Genomic DNA, 22,663 nt, shown 5'->3' with positions numbered 1-22,663 from the left:
TGACCCAGATATAATTCCCAGCACATATACGGCATCTCACAATGTCCATACCTCATATATAATGCACACAGATATAGATGCATGAAAACATCAATAAACATAAAATATAAAAAGCCCACTAGTGACTTTTAAAATCTCTATAAGTATCACACTTTCAAAACCTTTAAGTTAAAATCAATATAAGCAAAGCTTTATGACACAAGTCCTCACCCTGTGCTGCCTTCCTCCCTAGTGGATTTTTATGATAAAACTTCCTTCCATAATATGAGTTGAGCTTTCTGTTTGTTGGGCTGGCTTTCTTTGTTGTTCATTTGTTTTTTCAAGACAGGATTTTGCTGTGTAACCTCAGCTGTCCTAAATTTGCTCTGTAGACCAGGCTGGTCTTGAACTCAAGAGATCTGTCTGTCGGCCTCTGCCTCCCAAGCACTGGGATTAAAGGCAAGCATTGCCGCCTTTAAGTGTCTGGGGCTGGCTTTCTTAACACCATCATTAGAATACCCTTAAAGAGACTGGATCAGGTGACCAGTATCACTGTTAAAATCTACTTTCAAGGAGGAAACCACTGCAGTCCATTTTTCTTTCTTTCCTATTTGTCATATCCCCCCCCCCCCCCCCCCCGGTTTATCTAAGGTCAAGGAAACACATATTAGAACTAAAGTTCTCCTGTTGTTTATGGACCATAGCACACATCTATAGGCAACAATGCTACAGCTGCCAAGAATATACGAGGACTCCGACTAAAGAGCTCAAACTCAGTAAAATGCTACTAAAATACATTGTTTTCACTAAGTCTTCCATTATAAGTCTCTGCCATGGTAAAATATTCACAGTAAAAATTCACCAGCTAATTTTTTTTTTTTAAATTCAAAGCACCAAACTCTGAAGAAACAAAAACACAGTTTAAAATTACTACCACCTCAGATGTCCTTCACTTGTGAAACCTCTGTGGAGAAGTTTGTGACCTGGCACATGAACAAGAGACACCTGTATGGGAATAATGACAGAATTCCTACCCAAGGCAAAATAAATGTAAAATTATCAACTATTATTTTACATGGAGCTATCAAATACTTTTAAAAATATAGCATGGTTATTTGATTAAAAAACAAATATAGTACTTTAACTCAGGAGGTCATGTCTGCAATTTTAATGACCAATCAGATCTATTTTCCTCATTCATATGGACTTTAAATAGACCAAAAAAAAAAAAAAAAATACACTTTCTCTCCATAATACTTTCAGTTGAAACTCAAAACCCTTTGTTTCTCAGGAAGCAACAACTCACATTAGTCTGGCTCAGGTCTCCTTTGCATGTTCAACAGTGTAAACAAAGAATGTGTGTTCTGCTCACAGCCATGAACTGCAAAGGCACCTTGGAAATGCAGCTGGCAGTGTAGTGACCACGGACTGGGGGTGGCCTCCTGATACCATTCTCAGTGACATTTCTGCACCTACCCCTTCGTGTGGCAGCCAAACACCAAGCCCATTCTTAGCTTGGAAAAACAAAACTACCATGGGAGGAAGAGGTTTTATTCTCCCCACTCCTGTCCAGGAAAGAAGTGGGACCTGTGAATTCAAAGCACAAAGGGACCATAATGCCAGATTCTGATGTAAGGTGTCATTTGCCTTTTGTCTGCTCAGTCCATCTATGCTTCTGTGAGTGTCCCTACTGCCAGAGAGATCTCAGGTGCTTAACACAAGGGAAAGCTTTTGACTTGGAGTTAAGCAAAAGCAAATCCTACCCCCAGCTTGGACTGCATATCTAGAATCATCTTTCAAAGGCAATGATCACGTTCAGGGAGAGCAGTGTGTGTGACAGGGGTTTTACACTTTAAGACCATACATCCTGGAGCTTTGATCCAGGGCTCTGAAAACCAAACTTCCTAAGTTACTGTCAGAGGTAAATGCCGGAATAAGTGTAGGTCAAGACTGCTAAATCATAATGAACATTTTTTTCCTTGTAGTTTGGGTGGTGGTGGTCTCAAAATCAATATGGGATAGAGTTTGATTTTTGTTTTTGTTTTTTTCTTTAAGCTTCTATTACACGTAAAGCCCATTTAGCTTGGACCCACCTGAACACATTGGTTCTTGTCAATGATTATGTCAGGATAGCAGTGTTACTTGTAGAAAAAACTCAAGACATTTACTTTTAATATATTATTAAATATCATTACAGGAAACATGGTACTCAACTGTCTTTCATTCAGCAAAAACTGTTAATGGTGAAATGTAACATTCTTTTGAAAGGTTACTGCGCCATAGAATATAATAGTGACTGGGATAGATCAGTAGACATTCTGGCTAAAATACATAAAAATTATATTTACCTTATTTAAGCCCTACCTCCCCCTTAGTGATAATTCTCAAAATAATTTACATAAGTACTGTTTTAACTCAGGTGACAGTTATGGAAGACAATCTACCAGAGAACAGTATTCTAAGATAGCAAAAAGAAAGGTATTGCTCAGAGTTCCACAGCCGGAGCTTGAGATGGCTCAGTGGTTAAGAGCATTTATTGCTCTTGCAGAGGACTCAGGTTTGGTTCCCAGCACCCATACGGTCGGTGTCTGACCATCCTCTCTAACGTCACTTCCAGGGTATCCAATGCCCTCTTCTAGCCTAGGTGGGTGGGCACCAGGCACACACATGATGCACATACGTATATGCAGACAAACATGCATACATATGAAATAAAAAAATAAATCTTTAAAATATTAAAATAAAAATGGTTCACAGCTGCTACACTTAAAATGCTGGACTAAATCACAAGTGTAACCACTTCCCACAAATAATAAAGCTAGCAAGAGAGCAAGCAAGCAAGCAAACCAACCAACCCCAAAGCTGAGGGCATGGTCGCACACTACTTTAGTCCCTGAACCAGGGAGGTAGAGGTAGAAGGGCCAGAGCTGAAGGCCAGACTGAACTGAACATAAAACCCTATTTCCCCAAGGGTCTGTGCACTGTCAAACTTTGTTCAGACTGTTTCCAGAACAAGTGCCAGCTGCATGTTCAAATCAACACGACAAACATCAGCACACAACACACATTTAGAAAACGGATGAAGACTGTTAGAGTGGTCATGTATAACGAGTATTATACAGGTTGTTTAGATAAAAGGGATCTATTGCTATTAAGGCAAGAAACAATTGTAGCTCTGGAATAATGCTACACAGAAGTCACCGTCTCCCTGCTCCTCCCCCACAGCGGCTCACACAGCGGACGATGACCTTCAACTTCCCATTCTCCTGCCTCCACCTTCTAAGTGCTGGCATTGTGAGTGTGTGCATGCCACCACGGCTACTATGTCCAGCTACATTTTAATTCAGGGGAGGTCATGTGACCAAATAAATCCTCAGGTCAGCTGTTCTGTCAACCTAAAGAAAAAAATTTCTCTAGTCAAACAATTAAAATGCTTTAATACTAAAAATTTACTATGGCAAACTAAAACTGTTATTGTATTTTGTCAAATATTGGGCTAGTACAACAGTACTCAATGATTTTATTCTACCTTAATCTCATTTGGTGCTTTGTTTATCTGAGCTCCCCCCACACCCCCCAAAAAAACCACCAAACAAGCAAAAGGAATCTTTTTTCTCCTAAAGAAAATTAAATTCTGAATTAAGGCAGATCAAAGATGAAATATAAAGTTGTTAAAAAACAAATCAAGGAAACAGAAAGCCAACAAAGAATAGTTCCTAGAATTCCTTCCCCTTCCCCCAAATGATCTCTTCCCAACTCCACAACATCCGCTTATTTGAAATGAGAAAGACAGATTGAAAGCCCATTCAGGGAACTTCAACAGGGCAGCCCCAGGGCACAAGCTATAGAAATCTATCAAATATTGGTGCCCCCTATTGTATATTTGATGCTTCTACTGAGTGTGACTGTGAGCCTTTGGCTCACACTTTTAATCCCAGCATTTGGGAGGCAGCGGCAGGTAGGTCTCTAAGTTTGAGGCCATCCTGGTCTACAGAGTGAATTCCAGGACAGCCAGGACTACAGTAATACTGCAGAAATAATGTCTCAAAAAACCCAACCACTCCGCCCTTCTCCCCCCAAAAGAAAGAAAAGCCACTAGCAACTTGCAGCTCTGCACAGTAAGGGGAGAGTGGAGGGGCGGATCAAACAGCAACACTTGACACACACACTTCCTCCCTCACCGAAGCTGAAGAAAAGGCCGATCTAGCAATCCATGAGAGAATGGCCCTTTAGAACTGCTATGCCCAGCATCTCTAACAGACAAGATAAAACAAAACAATAACCAAACATTTGTTTTTCCTGATTTTTTTTTAATGCAGTTGCCATCTTACATGGACACTATTTGGTGTCTTAGTAGCATCTGTCTACACCTTTTCCGGCAGGCAGCCTGGCAAAGAACTCTGCTTCCATTCACGTTTGGGGAGGACTTCATTTAAGAATAGTAACAGGACTATCTCCTTACAGTTGGCCATAATTAATGGGTAATGAAATTAATATTCTAAAAATGGATTATCACACATCCAGATCACACTAAAATCTCAACTTATGTCAAACTCTATTTCTTTCTTAGTGTAGCACTCACTCCAGGCTCCTGTATGAAATCCAACAAGGGGAAGAATGTCTTTTCCTTCTTTGCTCTTTCTTCTTTTTCTACCTTCTCTTCCTTCTTTTATTCTTGTACACATTTCCTTCCTTCCTCTTCTTTTTATTTTCATTGACAAGAGGTTAAAGAAATGGGTTATGAAAGAAACCAAAGTCCAGTAAACAGCAAAAACAGAGCAGAGAGCTCACAAACCCTTAGATCACTGACAAGCCTTTTGCTGTCTTTAGTTTTGATGAGAAATCTCTAGCACAGCGCGCTGGCCCAGTGCGGCGTTACTTAAGCAGCTGGCGATCCTCGGTGCTCTTGAGACGCTTCTTCCGGGGCTGTACAAAGTCATCGTCTGAGTCGTCACTGAACTTACAGTCTTCTGCTTCATGCCTGAATTCTACCTTAGGAAACCTTTTTTCTGGATAAAGATTCTTTAGAAGTTCTTCAAAATAGCTTTCAAGTTTTATACCAGCATTGGCTACTTCAGAATCAGGCTGTGGGATAAAAATACAGGTAGGAATTAACACCCAAAAGACCCAGGTTTCGTTAATAAAAATAATCTCTCACAATTCTGTTCCTATTTTGCACACGACTATGAAACTTGTAATGGACTGTTGGAAAAGTACTTAGGGATGTCACTAAGATAAAACAAAATACTAGTCTGGGGTTACACTTTGTACTGACTCCTTCCAGAAGGAGTGGTGTGACAGGGATGGGTCACACCAGCAAGGTGACAAGAAGATCATGGGTAGGATGAGAAACGTCAACAAAAGAACAAACAACAATGAACAAAAAAGACACAGTTATATAAAGTGAATTGAGTAGATTTTAACTGAGAACTGTTTGGTACATCCTTACTATTTCAAGATAAACTCAGAAGTCAAAGTCTAAAAATGCATAGCTTGCAAATCAAAGGAAGGAATGATAAATCCTGACTCTACACTGTCTCAGCCTCAGGCAGGCTTGGATTTGCACTTACCACACATAAACCTTTGCAAACTCAGTGTGGATAAGCCTCCTTAGCAAGCTCTGCCATGCCCTGGTAGACACGCAACATTGCACAGACACCTTGGGACCTCCCTGCTGGCAAGCTGTCTGGTTAAGATCACTCTCCACATTGCTGTGGCCTCGCCCCATCTCACCTCATTGAATTCAGCACAGTTTTGAAAGATCAATCTAAAATCAGCTACAAAGTCTTCAGGCTTTGTATACATGCAATAATCCTCCTGAAGTCTTTTCTTGATGGTTGACAAGTCCATTGGGTTTTTAATTATTTTATAATAATCAGGCACCTTACAAAACAAATGAGTTATTATAATATAAATAAGTAAATTGTACCCGGTCCTATAGTATATTCTATTTTTCTTCATTTTAGTTTGTCATTGGTGAAAAACAAAATCAAAGAAACAAGCATTTATAAATAGCTACTATGTTTTCACACAGGTTTTGTGTCAGTTTCTCTAAAAACTTAATGTTTTATATTGGTATATATTTACTGTATATAACGTTGGATATAATACAGATAATTAAGTATATCAAGACTTATACAAAAAGTCTTCCCTCCCCAATTCCCAAGGCATATATCAATCAAATACCCGCAGACCCATAATTGAGAGAAAATATGCAACACCTTTTCTGCATTCAGAGAATTATCTCTATATATCTATATTTTGGAAAAATGACATAATTTCAGTCTTTATGGCTGACTAAAAATTCATTATGCATATATAACTTTTTTTTGGTTTTGTTTTTCAAGACAGGGTTTCTCTGGATGTAGCCCTGTAGACCAGGCTGGCCTGAAACCTGATGATCCACCTCCCTTGGCCTCCTAAGAGCTGGGATTTAAAAGCATATGTCACTACCACTCAGCAATACACAGTATGTTTTAAATCCAGTCATCTGCTGATGAACAGCTAGGCTTATTCTATCAGCTACTGTGCACAGTACTATAATAAATATGAATGTGCAAATATCTCCATTGCACAGTGTCCTCTGAACATTTAAACTAGAAGAGAAAAAGTATAAATGGCCAATAAGCATTAAGGAAAAAATGTTTACTAATGTTAGCAGTCAGGAAAATGAAAACTGAAATCACACTGAGATACTATCTTACCCCAGCCAGAATGGCTACCATTAAAAAATGAAATCTCACACACACACACACACACACACACACACACAGACACACACACTCTGTAAATGCTGATGAGGACTATGGGGAGAATGGAGCCCTTACACACACTACTGAGGGGATGTAAATCAGTTCAGCCATGATGTTATTCATCTAATCAGTATGGGTTATTCAGAGAACTAAGAATAGAATTACTATGTGAACTAGTTAACAATGATTTTTAATGGAAAAAAGGGTTTCCAGGCTAGCAAATGCTACACAGTATTTTCTTTTAAAGCTTCTATATGCTCCCTCTTCATTGTTAAATAAAAAATAATTACTAAGCTGGGTATGTAACATATACCTTTAATCCCAACTCATGGGAGGGAGAGGCTGGCAGGTCTATGAGTTGGAGGCCAGCCTGATTTACACAGCAAGTTCTAGGTTAGCCAGGAGTTCAAGAGTGGGTGAGTGCTTGTAAAGCCCGGCTGCTCTGTCCAACAACACTACCTTGTACATTTAGGGAGGGGTCTGGCCATGGTGGTGCATGGCTTTAGTACCAGCCCTGGGAGGCAGAGGCAGCAGGACCTCGATGACTTCCACAGCCTGCTCCAGCCAGTGAGTTCCAGGCCAGCAGCGGCTAGACAATAAGAGCCTGTTTCTAAAGCAAGCAAACACCCATCTAAAAAGGACGGGCAACAGGACTGTCTTGTACTATTCCAAGGAGAGAAGAGCTTGACCCTGCCCAAAATCATGGCATATTCCAGACCCTGGCAATTTCAGAGGATTAATGAGGTGAGTTTTATAAAGCAAAAGGGGATTAACTTGTGGCTGCTGGTACTGTTAATAGAAATGTAAGCCAGAATCATAAAAAGCATCAAATTTGGGTTATATTTTTAAGTATGTACTGGCACAAACTTCTATCTTCTCTATACCCTGCTCCATTTGGGTATGAAAACTTCTTTTCCCTGAAGTTCTTATTTCCATTTTTGGACTGGGGCTGTAGCTTAGTAGAGTGAGTGGGCATGCGGGCGCGTGTGCACACACACACATATATACATACATACATACATACATACATACATACATACATATATATATATATATATATATATATATATATATATACATATATATATATTCACACACACACACACACACACACACACACACACACACACACACACATATGGGTTTAATCCATAGTGCCCTTAGAAAACTCTTAGTTTGGCTGGTGAGATGACTCAGCAGTTAAGAGCACCGACTGCTCTTCCTAAGGTCCCGAGTTCAAGTCCCAGCAATCACATGGTGGCTCACAACCATCTGTAATGAGATCTGACTCCCTCTTCTGGAGTGTCTGAAGACAGCTACAGTGCACTTACATATAATAAATAAATAAATATTAAAAAAAAAGGAAAACTCTTAGTTCTAAACACTTAAATATAAAAACCTAAATATCAAAAATGGATTGCTGGTGCAGGAGAATCCCTCCAGGTTCGAGGCCAGCATGATCTACATAATGGCTTCCAGGCCAGCCAGTGTTACACAGTGAGCTACACATTAACTACATAAAATAATGTTTAATTGCAATATTTTCTACCATGAAATTGCCTGACTCAAGCTAAATTATTTATGTTTTCTTTTTTCTAGTTTGCATTAATTTTTAAAACCCAACACACCGTAAGTATAAATGTCACTGGGAGGCAGAGTAGGTGGGTCAGGCAGCTCACGGTCATTTCCCTCGGGACAGTTTGAGATCCATGAGATCCTGTCTTAGAAAACCCAACCCAACCAAACCACAACCACGATAAAGAAAACCAAAACAACATTTATTCAATTTCAGAAAGAACTTTCAGATACCATAGATGGAGAAAATACTTTAAGCATGGGAGCTTCTCTAGTATTCTAAAGATATCAAAGTTATATCATACTTTCAATATAGCTCTGTGTGTGTATGCACACACGTGCACATATACATATATACATACATACATATGTGTGTGTATATATGATGATTCTCTGATTTTCTCCATTATTAAATTCTACTTGTTTTTGTAAGTCTAGACCTATAGAGAGGCCTTTATTTAAAAAAAAAAAAAAAAAAAAAGTACTGGCTATTGTCCACAACAACTCATGCCATAGAAGCCTTCTGAGATACAGCAAACATAAAAAACTGTCCCAATATAAAAGTAAACTGGGTGGGATGAGGAAACTCAAGAAGCAAATAGAAATTATCAGCTAATTGCAATTAACATGCATTTATCTATTTAGTGGAATGGCTTCACTTGTAGGAACATGGATGAAGCTTGAGATCATCACGCTAAGTGACTCAGAAGGACAAAGGGTGTATAGGACACGAAAGCACGGTAGATCTGTGTGAGGGAAGCCAGAGTAGTGCTGTCGAGGAAACGAGACAGAGCAATGTGGGAAGTGAGGATAGATTCTGTCCTGTCTTATATGGGATTTAGATTTAAAGCACTCACTCATGCACACATGCATACCAGGAAAGAGTGAGAGGAAGGGAACCAGTGGCAGAAGAGTGTGCAGGACAATAGTAAGGGGTGTGTGTGTGTGTTCAAGATTTGGATTAGGAGTCTGGGAAGAAGGCTCAGTCAGCAAAGTGTTAGTGATGTATGAAGACATGAGTTTGATCACAAGCACCTATGCAAACCTATGTAAAAAGTCAGGCATGGCAGCACACACTTATAATCCCAGCTCTGGGGAGGCAGGGACAGGCAGATTCCTGGGGATTACAGGAGAGCTAGCAGAGACTAATCCTCGGGTCTTAAGTCCTACTGTGATCCTCTCTCAAAAACCAAAAACTGTGTGTGCTGCCCACACACATATCTATACACACTCCCCCAAAGGACCACCCACAAAAAGATTTGGATTAGATACAAGAAATTATTGAAATGATAAAGAAATTGGGTTCTCATAAAATTTAAAAATTATCCCTCCATGTAAACCTGTACATGTGACATTACTGTTATCCCTCCATGTAAACCTGTACATGTGACACTAATACTTACAGTTAGAGGAACAGGGTCTTGGAAAGCCAGGCTCATTTCATGGCAGTAAAGAAACAGAAGTAGGCGTTCACATTTCTAATGAAAAATACAAATAAGAATGAAGTCATACCTTAGTTTCTGAAAGAATTCACGGGTCTCAATTCAAAATTAAAGCCCGGGGAATCAGTAAGGAACACTGAATCTTTGGGTTTTGCTTTCCATCTGAATTTGCTAACAGCTTAGGGAATATGGATACGAGAGCCCCTGTAATTGAGCGAATAAGCCAATCACACTAGGGAATACACATTTGTCCCTTAGGATGAGTGCCCCTCCTTACCCACATCACTCCGGTCTGCACGTGTGAATCAGCAGTCACTGGAGGAGGCTCACATGCTGATTATTTATTAATCAATGTAGTGCTACAGCCTTTTCCCAGGTAAGAGCTGTCTTTTCTCTCTTGCACACAGAAGTGTCCTGCTGTGCGTTCTGCTACTTCCTCCCCTCGGGACCAGTGAACACCTGCCTCTCCGGGAACACACACTGTACTACACATCTGCCTACATGTCAAGCTTCATACTTTCTTTTTAAAAGTATATTTTGATAAACTTTTTAGTAATTAAAAAATAGCTAAATGTTAAATAAAATTTCATGTGACCAAAGTATGGGATTCTTTTTTTTTTTTTTTTTTTCCGGATGAATTTATTTATTTATTTTTATATATGTGAGTACACTGTAGGTATCTTCAGACACACCAGAAGAGGGCATTGGATCCCATTACAGAAGGTTGTGAGCCACCATGTGGTTGCTGGAAATTGAACTCAGGGCCTCTGGAAGAGCAGTCAGTGCTCTTAACCTCTGAGCCATCCATCTCTCCAGCCCTGGAATTATTTTCTAGAACATTAGAAGTAAATCTTACTGTCAATTCTCAAAAGATTCTGAAAACCAGTGATAAAAATGAAACAAGACAGAAATTAAGGTAGACAAAATTTAAAAGCTCAGACTAAAGCTATGCATTCCTGTAATCTAGCACGTGGAAGGCTGAGGCAGGAGGATTGCTGTTTGATGACAGACTGCACTAACAGTCATATTCCATCTCAACGAAACAAAATAAATCAAAAATAACAATAACAAATAAAATAAAAGATCAGAAACAAAGAACAAGGCTGGGCATGTACTTGGAATGCAGAACCAAGTGGAATGTTGTGAATTCAAGGCCAGTATATACTACACAGAGTTTTTGGCTAGTTTGGGCTACACAGTGAATTCTTGTCTCTTCTTGGCCTGCCAAAAAAAGCCAAGATTTAGTTGGACTAAAGAGATGGCTCAGTCAGTGGGGAATACCTGGGATGAATTCCAAGCGGAAGGTAAGGAAGCTAGATGACCTGATGTATAGTAGTATTCCCAGAAGCAAAGAGGTGGACATGGTGGGAACTCAGGGCTCACTGCCCAGGTAGCCTTCTCTCTCCCCTCCCTTCCTCTCTTTCTCCCCTCCTCTCCAATTTGTTCTAGCACTATCCCTCACAACCCAAAGCCCAGCTCTATCTATAAGGGATATACACTTTACTCTGCTCAAGTATACTATTTTGAATACCTAGCTAAATAGTTCAGTGGGTCAAGTGCTTTTTCTATGCACCGGGATTTGGATTCCTAAAACCTAAGCAAAAAAGCCAAGCATGGTAGCATCCACCTGTAACTGATATGAGGGAGGATGGAGAAACAAGTGAATTCCAGGTACTTGCTAGCTAGCCAGTCTAGCCCAGTGAGCTCCAGGCTCAATGACAGGATTTGTCTCAAAAGTAAGGTGGAAAGCAAAAGAGGAAGATATGTTAGGATAATCTCTGGTCTCCATGTGTAGATGCATGGATGAGCGTTCATGCACGAGTTTAAACACAAACACACAAGCCAGGTGCGGTGGCGCACACCTTTAATCCCAGCACTCAGGAGGCAGAGGCAGGCGGATTTCTGAGTTCGAGGCCAGCCTGGTCTACAAAGTGAGTTCCAGGACAGTCAGGACTATACAGAGAAACCCTGTCTCGAAAAACAAAAACAAAAAAACCCCACACAGACACTATAGTTTTCTATTGCTTCTTCTCTCTTTATATATAGAGGGAAGAGAGAGAAAGAAACTTAAAGGTGGAAGAATTCAGTATAAAATCATGAGTGGAAATGTTCAGACACTTACCCTTTTGTCTATTGGCGTTAACTTAGTAAGGCCTTCACTTTTCCGTTTCTCTGAGTGGTGACTGGGAACATCACAATCATAGTCAACCTCTGGCTTAGATAAGTCTCGGCAGAAAGTACAGATCCATTCTCCACTGTTGGGATAATGTACCTTTGAGTTCTAAGTATGTCGGAGCTCTGTCTTCACCACCACCTTCCCACCACTTGCAGGCCACCTATGGCAGGTTTCTTTGGACAGGGTTTTATCCTCTGCCTATTTATCACATACTACTAGGTACAAAGAAGTACAGAAAAGAAATGGCAGAAATGTGATGCAAAGGTCTAAGAAGTTAACATGAATATCTGAGAAAACATCACACTTGTGACCCTCCTTCTATCTCCTCCATGCTTGGTTACAGGTGTGGGCCACAAGGCCCAGAAAGGGCCTATGACTGTTTATCACAACAGATGAGCTTTCTGAGAAGTACAAAGACTAGGAAGCAGGGAAGAGGGCACTGTAGGGAACTCTGGAGTATACGTCTGTGCCAAATGGAATTTAAATCTTTGTAACAATAGTCAAAAGTTCATTACAATTGTTAGATTTAAAAAATCCCTTCTCCGCCTTCCTCTCCCCCCCATGTCATTCCTTTCCAGTTATATCCCCCCCCCCCACCGCCATGTCATTCCTTTCCAGTTGTACCCCCCCCATGTCATTCCTTTCCAGTTGTACCCCCCCCATGTCATTCCTTTCCAGGTCAACCCCTTTGCTCTAGAACACTGTCTCGCTCCCTGGGAACGAGCATGCCAGCTAAGAAGCTCTAGCACTATGCCACACTCCTAACCCTGTGCTTCATACTTTAGACAGACATATCGTTTTACCTTGGAAAATTTGTCAAGGTGGGCACATGACAAGTAAGATGGAATACTTTAGGACATTTCTCACAGCATAGGAGTTCCCCACCATTTTGACAAACAGCACACCAGTCTTCATTGGGGTCATCCTCCTTCCTCGTCTCTCCGACATGCACAGGGGACTTCTGGGAGGCATCCGACCACTCAGACTTTCCATTTGAGGAATTTTCTTGATGGAGTCCAGGCTGATCTCCTGTACTATCAGGGGCATCAGATCGTAACACGGTTTCCTCAGAAGCAGAGCTCTGACTGCTGTTTAAGAGGAGGGAGGTAAGTATGCTTCTTGGATAGTTAGTCTGCAACCAAAGAGAGGACATCGCCATTTATGTAGAATGCATAGTCTGAAGGGGCCCCTTTAATCTCCCGATGGCTACAACTAAAGACTAAGCAGTAAAGTGAGCAGTGTGGAAGTCAATGCAGTAAGACGTAAAGATGGTTTATTGTAGCTACTAATACTAAAACTACTATTTTAGTTACTAATGTGTAATTCAAATGACACATCAGACACTGTGCCAGCTACTTTTATGTCAACTTGACACAATCTGGAGCCATGAGGGGAGGGAAACTCAATTTAAGAAATCCTTTTCTTGCCTCTTAAATGGGATTAGTACTGCAAGTATTGGTATAATTACATTTTGAGGTCTAGATTCTTCATCTGATTCTTGTTTTACTATAACAACAGGAAAATCATAATTTTCAGGTGGTCCACTGTTTTCCTGTTTTATTCGAATTGGCTCCAGCATGACTACTGGGACCTTGTGAGTAGAATCAGCTCCTGCTGGTTTGCTGGAAGAGCCAGAGCTGTGAGGGAGAAAGACGGAGAAGGAGACACGATCAGACAACCTAAAAGTGGTAAACTGAAGAACATTCTGGAATACTGCCACTTCACAATAGTAACGTATATCAGCAGTGAATGATGTTTAAAGCGCAGTTGTGGAATGCAGTACTCATTTCCTCGATGATGACAGAAAGGCCTTACATACTAACCTTCTAAACAGATTTATCACGGATCTGAAAATTACTAAAACCTGATTTATACCTAAATGACTTGACTATTCTAAGTATTTTCTTCAGGATGGGGGGTGTCATTATTCCCTAAACAATGCAATATAACAAGTAACTATTAAACAGTCAAATTGTATTAGGCAGCATCAGCAACCTAGAGATGATTTAAAGCATGCATAAAGATATGACCAGATTATATACAAATACTGTACCACAGAGGACTTGGACATCTGCAGGTTTTGGTACACTCGGATGGGCCCTGGAACTGATTCTCTATGGATACCGAGGGAAGACTATACCCATAAATACGGTTAATCTGTTTACCTTCCTCGACTTCCAACACTGGAGGCACTAGGTGAACGTATTGGGGGATGGACGCTAGTCATAGTAACAGGCCCTGAGAAGGAAACAGACACGCACAGGTGAATGAATCATCTATGCAATCAAGTTTGTTGAACTGTTCATTAAGTTATACCAAAACCAGGACCATCCAATAAAACTCTACAAAACCATAGGCATATCTTTAATATTTTGTTACACCAAAGTTTACAGTCATGACGCTATGGACTTCTAGGCAGGGAGAAAGTCTGTCCATCACAGGATATCTACCAACCAGGGTTCCACTAAGAAAACACTTTTAAGTCTTTCCTGCAGTAGCGTCATAGGTAGAAGACTGCAGGGTCTGTGAAAACTACAGAAGAGAAAGGGGCTAATATAAAGGAGTTCTGGGGATAGAGGGTGGCTTAGGGGTAGGTACTAGTCAGCAAGCCTGACAGCTCCAGCTGCATCCCTGGCTCCACCCAACAACAATTCATAGCAAAAGTGAAAGTCAGACTCAGATGTGAGGGAATAAACAAGAGGTTCTGAACTGCTGCCATAAAGAACCTCAGCTCAGGAGCTCAACTGGCTCAGGAGGGAAAGCAGCTTCCTGCCAAGCTGGATGACCCTAGCTATCCCTGGGATCCACACATGAGGAGGAGAGGTTAGATTCCCACAAACTCTTTTCTGACCTCTACATGCATGCTGTGGCACTTATATACATGTGCACATACAGCAGTAGGTGTAAGACTATTAATAGTAAGTGAAATCCCTACTCTGGAGGCAGTAGAGGTCATATGGGAATCTGTCTAGTGTCGGGCAGTCCATAGGAGATAAACGTCAGCCTCAGAAATATTAATATGATGCCTTCAGTACAGTATGTAGGAAGGGTCCCGCTGACATCTGTATCACCGCTATCATCACAATTAAAATCGTAGCTAATTCAGTAGTAAGAAACCAGAACCTGCTTAGACTCTTCTACAACTGGAGAGAGGAACAGTTTTGTTTAGTCTATTTTGCTAGATGCCTTTATTGGGTAGGGATTACTGATTCACCCGTCTTTCATCACCAAGAACATTCCTTATTTATTCAAATGCATTTGTCTTTTATTTTATTGTAGGTTTATTATTAAAATAGGAACCTCTACTTAAATTTTGTAACCACCTTATTTTTTGGTAACATTGCTGAAAAAATTAAGTACTCTCCTTCCCATTATTCCAAGAAGATTCTGTTTGTGGCTAACTTCCTAAGAACTGAAAGTCTCTCCTCCAGGGAAAAGGGAGGCTCCTGAGACTCAGGAAGCTGAAGAAGTTATGTTAGGCAAGTGCGGGGACAGAAGAGCTCTTTGGCAGGGTCCTGGGGTGGGGTTGGGGGGTGGGGCTGCAAACCGTGCAGGTGGCTACAGGGATCCTCTTTGCTGAGTTACCAGCCACACTGGCAGGGTATGGTGAGCTCACTGGTTCACCGGGCTAGACCTGAGTGCAGTTCTTGCTTTAGCTAATTGTCACCAGCATATTATCTGGATGTATCTGTTAATGTCTCCCCAGGATGTCACACAAGAGACACCTCCTATATCAAGACTCCAGGAGTATATTTCCAGTGTTTCTTGTGGCAATCAATTAAGTATACTAAAATATTATTTTTTAAAATTTTACTTTTATGTGATTTGATTGTTCTGCCTGTATGTATGTTAAGTGTATCCTATGCATGCAATGCTTGGGGAGGTCAGCACTGAAGTTATAGGCTGTTGCAAGCCGCCATGTGTGTGCTGGTGTTGGGAGTCAAAACTAAATTCTTTATAATAATCCAAGTGAAAAAGATGACTACCAAGTCTTAAGACATAAAGCTGGACCTCCTCCCCAAGCTGACTAAGTCCAGACAAAGGTCACCAGCGGACTGTTTCGAGAATTACCACAAGATGACTCCAGACCTGACTGACGCAAACAGCAGATGTCATAACCATAAGGTGTACTTTTAGATAGTATACCTCCCCTTGTAGTCACCAAGGAAAATTACCACTGCTCCCCCGCCCTTCTGCATAAGGGTTGTTTCCCCTTTGGTCTTTTTGTATAAAAACTACAAGTTTTGCTGAATACAACGAGGCCTTGACAAGATTCAGATTGACTCTGTCTTTTCTGTGCTTGGCTCCGTTTCTCTCTCACCCCCATTTGGTTTCAGGAGCAGTCCCCTCGAGACCCACAAATAACTGGACCTGCTGGGAACAGAACCATGGTCCTCTGAAGGAGCAGGAAGTGCTCTTATACAGTGAACCATCTCCTTTCCTCCCTACGTTAAACATTATTAAATACTATTAAACTCCAACAAGCAAAACAAAACACCAAAACTGCTCTCCTCTTTTTATCCTAACTAATAACATTTGACGCTAGACAAATTACATTCTGAAAGAGATGATACCACAGCATCTAAATGTATTAATGACACTGAGATAAAACTTTGCTCTTTGGTTGCTATAATGCGAATAAATTTTGTTGAAACTACAAAAGGAACCTGTGTTTCCTTCTTTGTGAAGAATTCTAGTTTTACATGGTATAAAAACTCAGGTTGGTGGAATAGGCTCACTTATCACCTGACAACCTGAGCTTTGAAGCCAAGAATCCACTTGGTGGAAGGAGAAAAGCCAACTCCAAGTTGTCCTCTGGCTTCCACATGTGCACTATGGCACAGATACGGAAACACACACATAAATGTATATAGAAGTAATCATTGTTATTTAAAAATCGAGGCAGAACCCTCATCACCACCAAAAATGAGGCTGAGGGAAACTTAATTATTATGAGTAAAAATACGAGTTAAAACCAGAAAACATTTACAAATCCAAAAGGTGGCTTTACCTGCAAGGCCTGGAGATGGCACTGATGAATTTGGTGACTGCACCGTTCTGTTTGACGGAGGCCTCGGCTGGGCGTGATCTACACCTGTGTCTTTCCTTGCAATGTTGTCCAACATTATAGTACTTGAACAATCAATCTTCCGAGAGAAGAAATTATTTCAGGGCAAATTAATGTTGAAAACTAAAAACAACTGCAAATTTACGAGAAAACTTCAATCCTAAGTGTTATCTTTCCTTCCTCTGCTTTTTTGTTGAGGCAGGGCTTCTCTGTGCAGCCCTGGCTATCTTGGAACACAATTTACTGACGAGGCTGACCTTAGAACTACCATTAACCCACCTGCTTTTGCCTCTGCCTCTGGAATGCTGAGACTAAGGGCTCAAGTGAGACACAAACTGAGAGTTCTGTCAGACAACTTCCCCCAGCAAGAAACTAAAGGTTACTCTTTATAGTCTACCCACGATAAATATACAGAGAGCAGATGCACCACATCATGTGTGCGCACACACACACACACACACACACACACACACACACACAGACGATAAGTTACATTTAATAAAGCTTTTTATGACTTAAATATAAATATTTTGCCATGCCTAAATACACCAAGTTTCCTAGGAACATACACAATCCCTTCATGCCTTTGTAGCCTTTCTCAGTTGGGATTCTGTAAGAGAACTGGGTCCTAAAGCCAGGGTATAAACTGTACATAATTGAATACAGAAAAAAAGGAAGAGAAATTCCATTTTCTATGGATTCTCTTCTATGGTGTTGGGGGGAAGAAGTAGATAGGGCCATTTATATGTCAATATTCTTAGGTACTACTTTAGTCAATAGTTTTCAGATGGTACATAAAGAACTGGGTTTCTTTTTTTTTTTTCTTCTCGAGACAGGGTTTCTCTGTATAGCCTTGGCTGTCCTGGAACTCACTTTGTAGACCAGGCTGGCCTCGAACTCAGAAATCTGCCTGCCTCTGCCTCCCATGTGCTGGGATTAAAGGCATGAGCCACCACGCCTGGCAAGAACTGGGTTTCTTAATGTAATAAAAATAACTTATATTGTGGAAAGCAAATTTTTTAAAATTTATATTAAGTTTTCCTTAGTCTGATATGAGCATTAAAAAAGTATGCACTACCCATTTAAAATATATACATTATAAAAACTGAAATGATTCTAGTGAGATTAATAATATGATCATTAGGAAATATAATTGATCTCAACTAAAAAAAAAAAAAAAAAAAAGCAAAGAAAAACTAAAAGTTTAATCCTGTACATAATTCCTTCTAACTAAAGTGTGTAAAAAGTTCCCAAGTGTAAGTGTTTTACGTCTGCTTGCACGTATGTCACGACACTGAGCCGACCTGAGCTCGCAGGGCTGGAGAGCTCAGTAGTTAAAAGCCTCAGCTGTCCTCCAGAGCACTGGGGTTTCTCTCCAGCACCCACATGGCAGCTAACAACTATCTGCAACTCCAGTTCCAAGGGTGTGATGCCCTCTTTTGGCTTCTAAAGGCATCAGACATTCATGTGGGGCACAACACATGTGCAGGCACAGCACCCGGACAGGGAAGCCAGCAATACCACACTCTTATTTTCTGCCTGTAGTCAGATTCTTTTAAAAGTCCCTTGTCAAAGTTCAAGATTCTGAAGACTGACTATACTACTTAATATGCTCAAGTAGGCAGGTGTGCTGTTCTGCCTCTTGTGCAGCTCTGCAGGCCTGACCCTCCAGGAACTCGCCTCCGCTCATACTCCCCCCACTCTCGTCCCCACGTCCCTCCTTCCTATGACACATCCTCCGCAAACACCTTTAACATCAGAACCCAGAGCAACATTCTTTTCTATGTCTAAATATTCATAATTTCTAATTTTACTCACATTTTATTCCTAAGAATAAGACTAAGCTTTCAGAAATAGCTGATAAACCAATAAACCCAACCTTAAACTTAATCCAAATTTACTGCCAATTTTCAGAGGAAAATTAGTACAGATTTTACATGAACTTACATCTGGAAGAGAAGGAAGATTGTAAGACCCTCCCACCGGTGCACTCAGATCAATCATGGGTGAACTAAAAGCTTTTCCATCGTACCCAGCTGCACTTGTGATTGTGGGGCTGGACGGCGTGGAGGAGGAGCTGCTGGCAGTTGTGGGCGGAGCCTGTACACTGCTGATCTGCCACTGGAGTACCAAGATGAGAAGCAAAATGAGAAATGTAAGTCCTCACTCTTTTCAGACATCACAGATAAGAGGAAGAGTTGTTTCTGCTCAAATGTTATTTGGATGGAAAGAACGTTTGGGGGGGGGGGGGGGGAGAGAAGGAAGCATACTGTGTGTGTGCACACGCGTGTGTTAAGAGTACTGAAAAATAAACTTTTTTTCTGGTAAAAATAATTAGCATATACTAGAAAACAATTTCACATCCTTGAAAAATAAATAAACATATATATGAATTGTATAAGAAATATAAACATACAGAAAGCAATTTCTTTGAAGTAAAGCTAGAGAACTGAAAACATTCCAGTTTCTTTTGGCCCTACCGGAAATGCCTAAAAATAATTAGCCACAAATCAGAGCTGTAAGATGTTTATACTTCTCTTTCTTACTTTTCATATATGAATAAGTAATTAAGCCTTACTGAGGAAAGCCCTCTCATTCACACTGGAAGTTGAGATAAACACAAACTAAGACTAGGTATGCTGAAGGATACAAAATTGAATCATGCTGCTTGCTGTTTGGTTGCTTCAGAGCAAACACAAAATACAGTATAGATGGATAGTTAGATTAAAAAGGCAATATATTTACAGAGACAAAGTTTGGAGCTAAGATGAAAGGATGGACTATCCAGAGACTACCCCACCTGGGGATCCATCACATAATCCGCCACCAAACCCAGACACTATTGCATATGCCAGAAAGATTTTGAAGGGACCCTGTTATAGCTGTTTTGTATGAGGCTATGCTATTGCTTGGCAAATACAGAAGTGGATGCTCACAGTCATCTATAAGATGGAACACAGGGCCCCCAATGGAGGAGCTAGAGAAAGTACCCAAGGAGCGGAAGGGGTCTGCAACCCTATAGGTGGAACAACAATATGATCTAACCAGTACCCCGGAGCTCGTGTCTCTAGCTGCATATGTAGCAGAAGATGGCCTAGACGGCCATCACTGGGAAGAGAGGCCCCTTGGTATTACAAACTTTATACGCCCCAGTACAGGGGAATGCCAGGCCCAAGAAGTGGGAGTGGGTGGGTAGGGGAGCAGGGCGGGGGGAGGGTATAGGGAACTTTCGGGATAGCATTTGAAATATATATAAAGAAAATATCTAATAAAAAAAGGCAATATGTACTAAGGCAAGAAAAACAAACTGTCCCCTATAAAATTATTTCAATATTTGGTGTATTTGAAAAACATGAAAACTCAGAGTAAATCTGGGGGTGGGAGAACTGAAAGCTATCCCAAGGACAGTCGGCAGAAAGCTGCCCAGATACATCATCATTTATATATGGGTGACACCGGAGAGCGACGCTCTGAAACATGGTGTTCTGAAAAAAATCCTACATATTTATGTATGTGTGTAACTGTAAAATGTACACATAGGAACATGAACTTGGGGGTGAATGTCATCTTTAGCACCTCCACACTCAACATCTTTATCTTATTCCTACATACTTTTCCTCCTTCCCTTCCATGAATAACGAATCATTGTTGCTGAGTAACTTTTTGGGGTTGTTATCTATGTACAAGATAAAACACACAGAAATGAGATAGTATCTCATAAAAATTAGGTAACATGATAGTTTCTTACTAACTAAAAAGTTTATCATTACACGAACATGGTATAATTTGGTAAATTTATACATAAAACTACTTTCTGGGCCAGTGGGATGGCCAGTACATTAAAGCAATCGCTGCCAACTGTGCAACTAGCTGGAGTGAGAGCTAAAAATAATTATTTGGTAAGGTCATAAATTAGGAAAATAAATAGAATTTGATGCCAAGCAACAATTTAAACTTTTACTTATAATGGTGAAGCAGATACTAGTATGAATTTTTAAATATTATTAAATGAAATCTGGAGATGTTAAATCAATTCTTGATTATATACACACTTAGAGTATGCAAGGACTCCTTGATTACAAAACACAATTTTCTTACCTCCACCTACTATCTACATGTAAGTTCCTATGACCTGAAGTACAGAGAGGCACCTTGAGAGAAAGGTAACACATACCTGTTTTATGGCCTGTTGAGCCAAAAAAGCCATTTGCAAGGGGTTGGGCTTTATTGTTGTCTGCCGAGGTACATTCTGGCTTGGTGAATATCTCAGCTGCTGAGGATAAGGAGGAAGAACTGGTCCATTGGGCTTAGGGCTGTGATTCTGAAAGTTTATTAAGCGTGGTGGCGGATGCTAGAAAAAAGAAACAAAAGCACTGCAGTAACAATAGCCTCCCAAAGAGGCCAGATCATTACTGTATAAACTCCCAAGGATAACAGCTCTGCCACAGAAGACTCACTAAGACAAGAAGCAATGAATGGGCTCACTTAGAAAAGGGAGAGGAGAGAAAGGGAGGAGGAGGGAGAGATGAGCAGGAGAAAGCACGTCTGACACTGGTGGATGGGTAAGGCTGGGTGGAGAGGCATATCTGCCGCATCTCCTGTCAATGCTGTCTTCAAACTGAGCAGTTTTAGCAAACCCCAAGCTCACATGCCAGACTTTTTGACCATTGATTGTGTTCATAGTTGGGAACTTGTTGCTTCTTTGTTCAAGACACCATAACTGCATTTATGATCAGACTTCCTAAAGAAAGAAGCACTTCTGTCCCTCATTCACAGAAACAAGGGAATCCTTTGGGTTTTTTGTTTGTGTTTTTTTGAGACAGAGTTTTTTTGTATAGCCCTGGCTGTCCTGGAACTCACTCTGTAGACCAGGCTGGCCTTGAACTCAGAAATCCGCCTGCCTCTGCCTCCCAAGTGCTGGGATTAAAGGCGTGAGCCACCACCGCCTGGTGACAAGTGAATCCTTGTTCATGTGGCCACACCAAGACAGCTATAGAGTGCAGCTCTCACCCAATTCTTCCTACTTTTGGAATTTATTGTCCTACTCTAAATTAATTGCTTCTTTTCTCCCTCAGCTAAGAATGTATTACAGAACCACAGAAAGACAGATCTGTCTAGTGTTTCTGGACCAACTGAAGTTCCAAGATACAGACTAGAAATAGCATTGCTGAATAACCGCATAAAGGAACGAGCCAGAAGCCCTAACAACTTTTTGATTTTCCTATTAAAAACTTGGGACATGAGGGTTTTACACCATGAAAACACAAACAGAAAACAGTGAGGAATTACAGGAGAGGTTTTCTAAATTTATTTAAAGGAAAAACATACAAATGATTTTTAAGGGAGAACAGGTATTTCCTGTCACCTTAGTCTCAATCCTTTTGGTAATTGCTCAACACAATAATCCAACCAAAAACAAACAAATGAACAGACAAAAAACCCAAAACACCAAAAAACAAAACAAAACAAACTATCACTTGACCCTAGGGCACTGGACTAAATGCTAACCCTGTCTACTTTTAAGAAGCTTTCGGGCAAGCATTGCATAAGGTGTATTCTCCTTGTTTCCTGAACTGCTACAGTTGGGTTAATTTATGAGAACATTTTGACAAGCTCCACATATCATTAAATACCAGATATCTTAAAATAAGTAGCAAAACTAGTGATATTT

At 40.6% G+C, this 22,663-nt stretch overlaps 1 protein-coding gene across 4 annotated transcripts in view; it reads right to left on the bottom strand.

Moving 5' to 3' along the window:
• Nucleotides 1–2,119: 2,119 nt before the first annotated feature.
• Trim24 (tripartite motif-containing 24) overlaps nucleotides 2,120–22,663 on the bottom strand; it is a 97,635-nt gene continuing 77,091 nt past the window's right edge. For 3 of the 4 annotated variants that reach the window (NM_145076.4, NM_001272064.1, NM_001272076.1), the window contains exons 10-19: nucleotides 21,167–21,343; nucleotides 18,940–19,113; nucleotides 16,936–17,071; nucleotides 14,090–14,162; nucleotides 13,393–13,561; nucleotides 12,728–13,056; nucleotides 11,871–12,003; nucleotides 9,710–9,784; nucleotides 5,713–5,862; nucleotides 2,120–5,064 (exon numbers count right to left, since the gene is read on the bottom strand). In NM_145076.4, coding sequence (NP_659542.3) covers nucleotides 4,855–5,064; nucleotides 5,713–5,862; nucleotides 9,710–9,784; nucleotides 11,871–12,003; nucleotides 12,728–13,056; nucleotides 13,393–13,561; nucleotides 14,090–14,162; nucleotides 16,936–17,071; nucleotides 18,940–19,113; nucleotides 21,167–21,343 — 1,626 coding nt within the window. In that variant the 3' untranslated portion in view covers nucleotides 2,120–4,854. The remainder of the gene's footprint in view (nucleotides 5,065–5,712; nucleotides 5,863–9,709; nucleotides 9,785–11,870; nucleotides 12,004–12,727; nucleotides 13,057–13,392; nucleotides 13,562–14,089; nucleotides 14,163–16,935; nucleotides 17,072–18,939; nucleotides 19,114–21,166; nucleotides 21,344–22,663) is intronic. The other variant, XM_006505895.3, reaches the window with a different exon arrangement.

Source organism: Mus musculus, chromosome 6 (genome assembly GCF_000001635.26).
Source record: "Mus musculus strain C57BL/6J chromosome 6, GRCm38.p6 C57BL/6J".
In the NCBI taxonomy this organism is placed as follows: Eukaryota; Metazoa; Chordata; class Mammalia; order Rodentia; family Muridae; genus Mus; species Mus musculus.
This window is presented reverse-complemented; position numbering and strand designations above follow the sequence as displayed.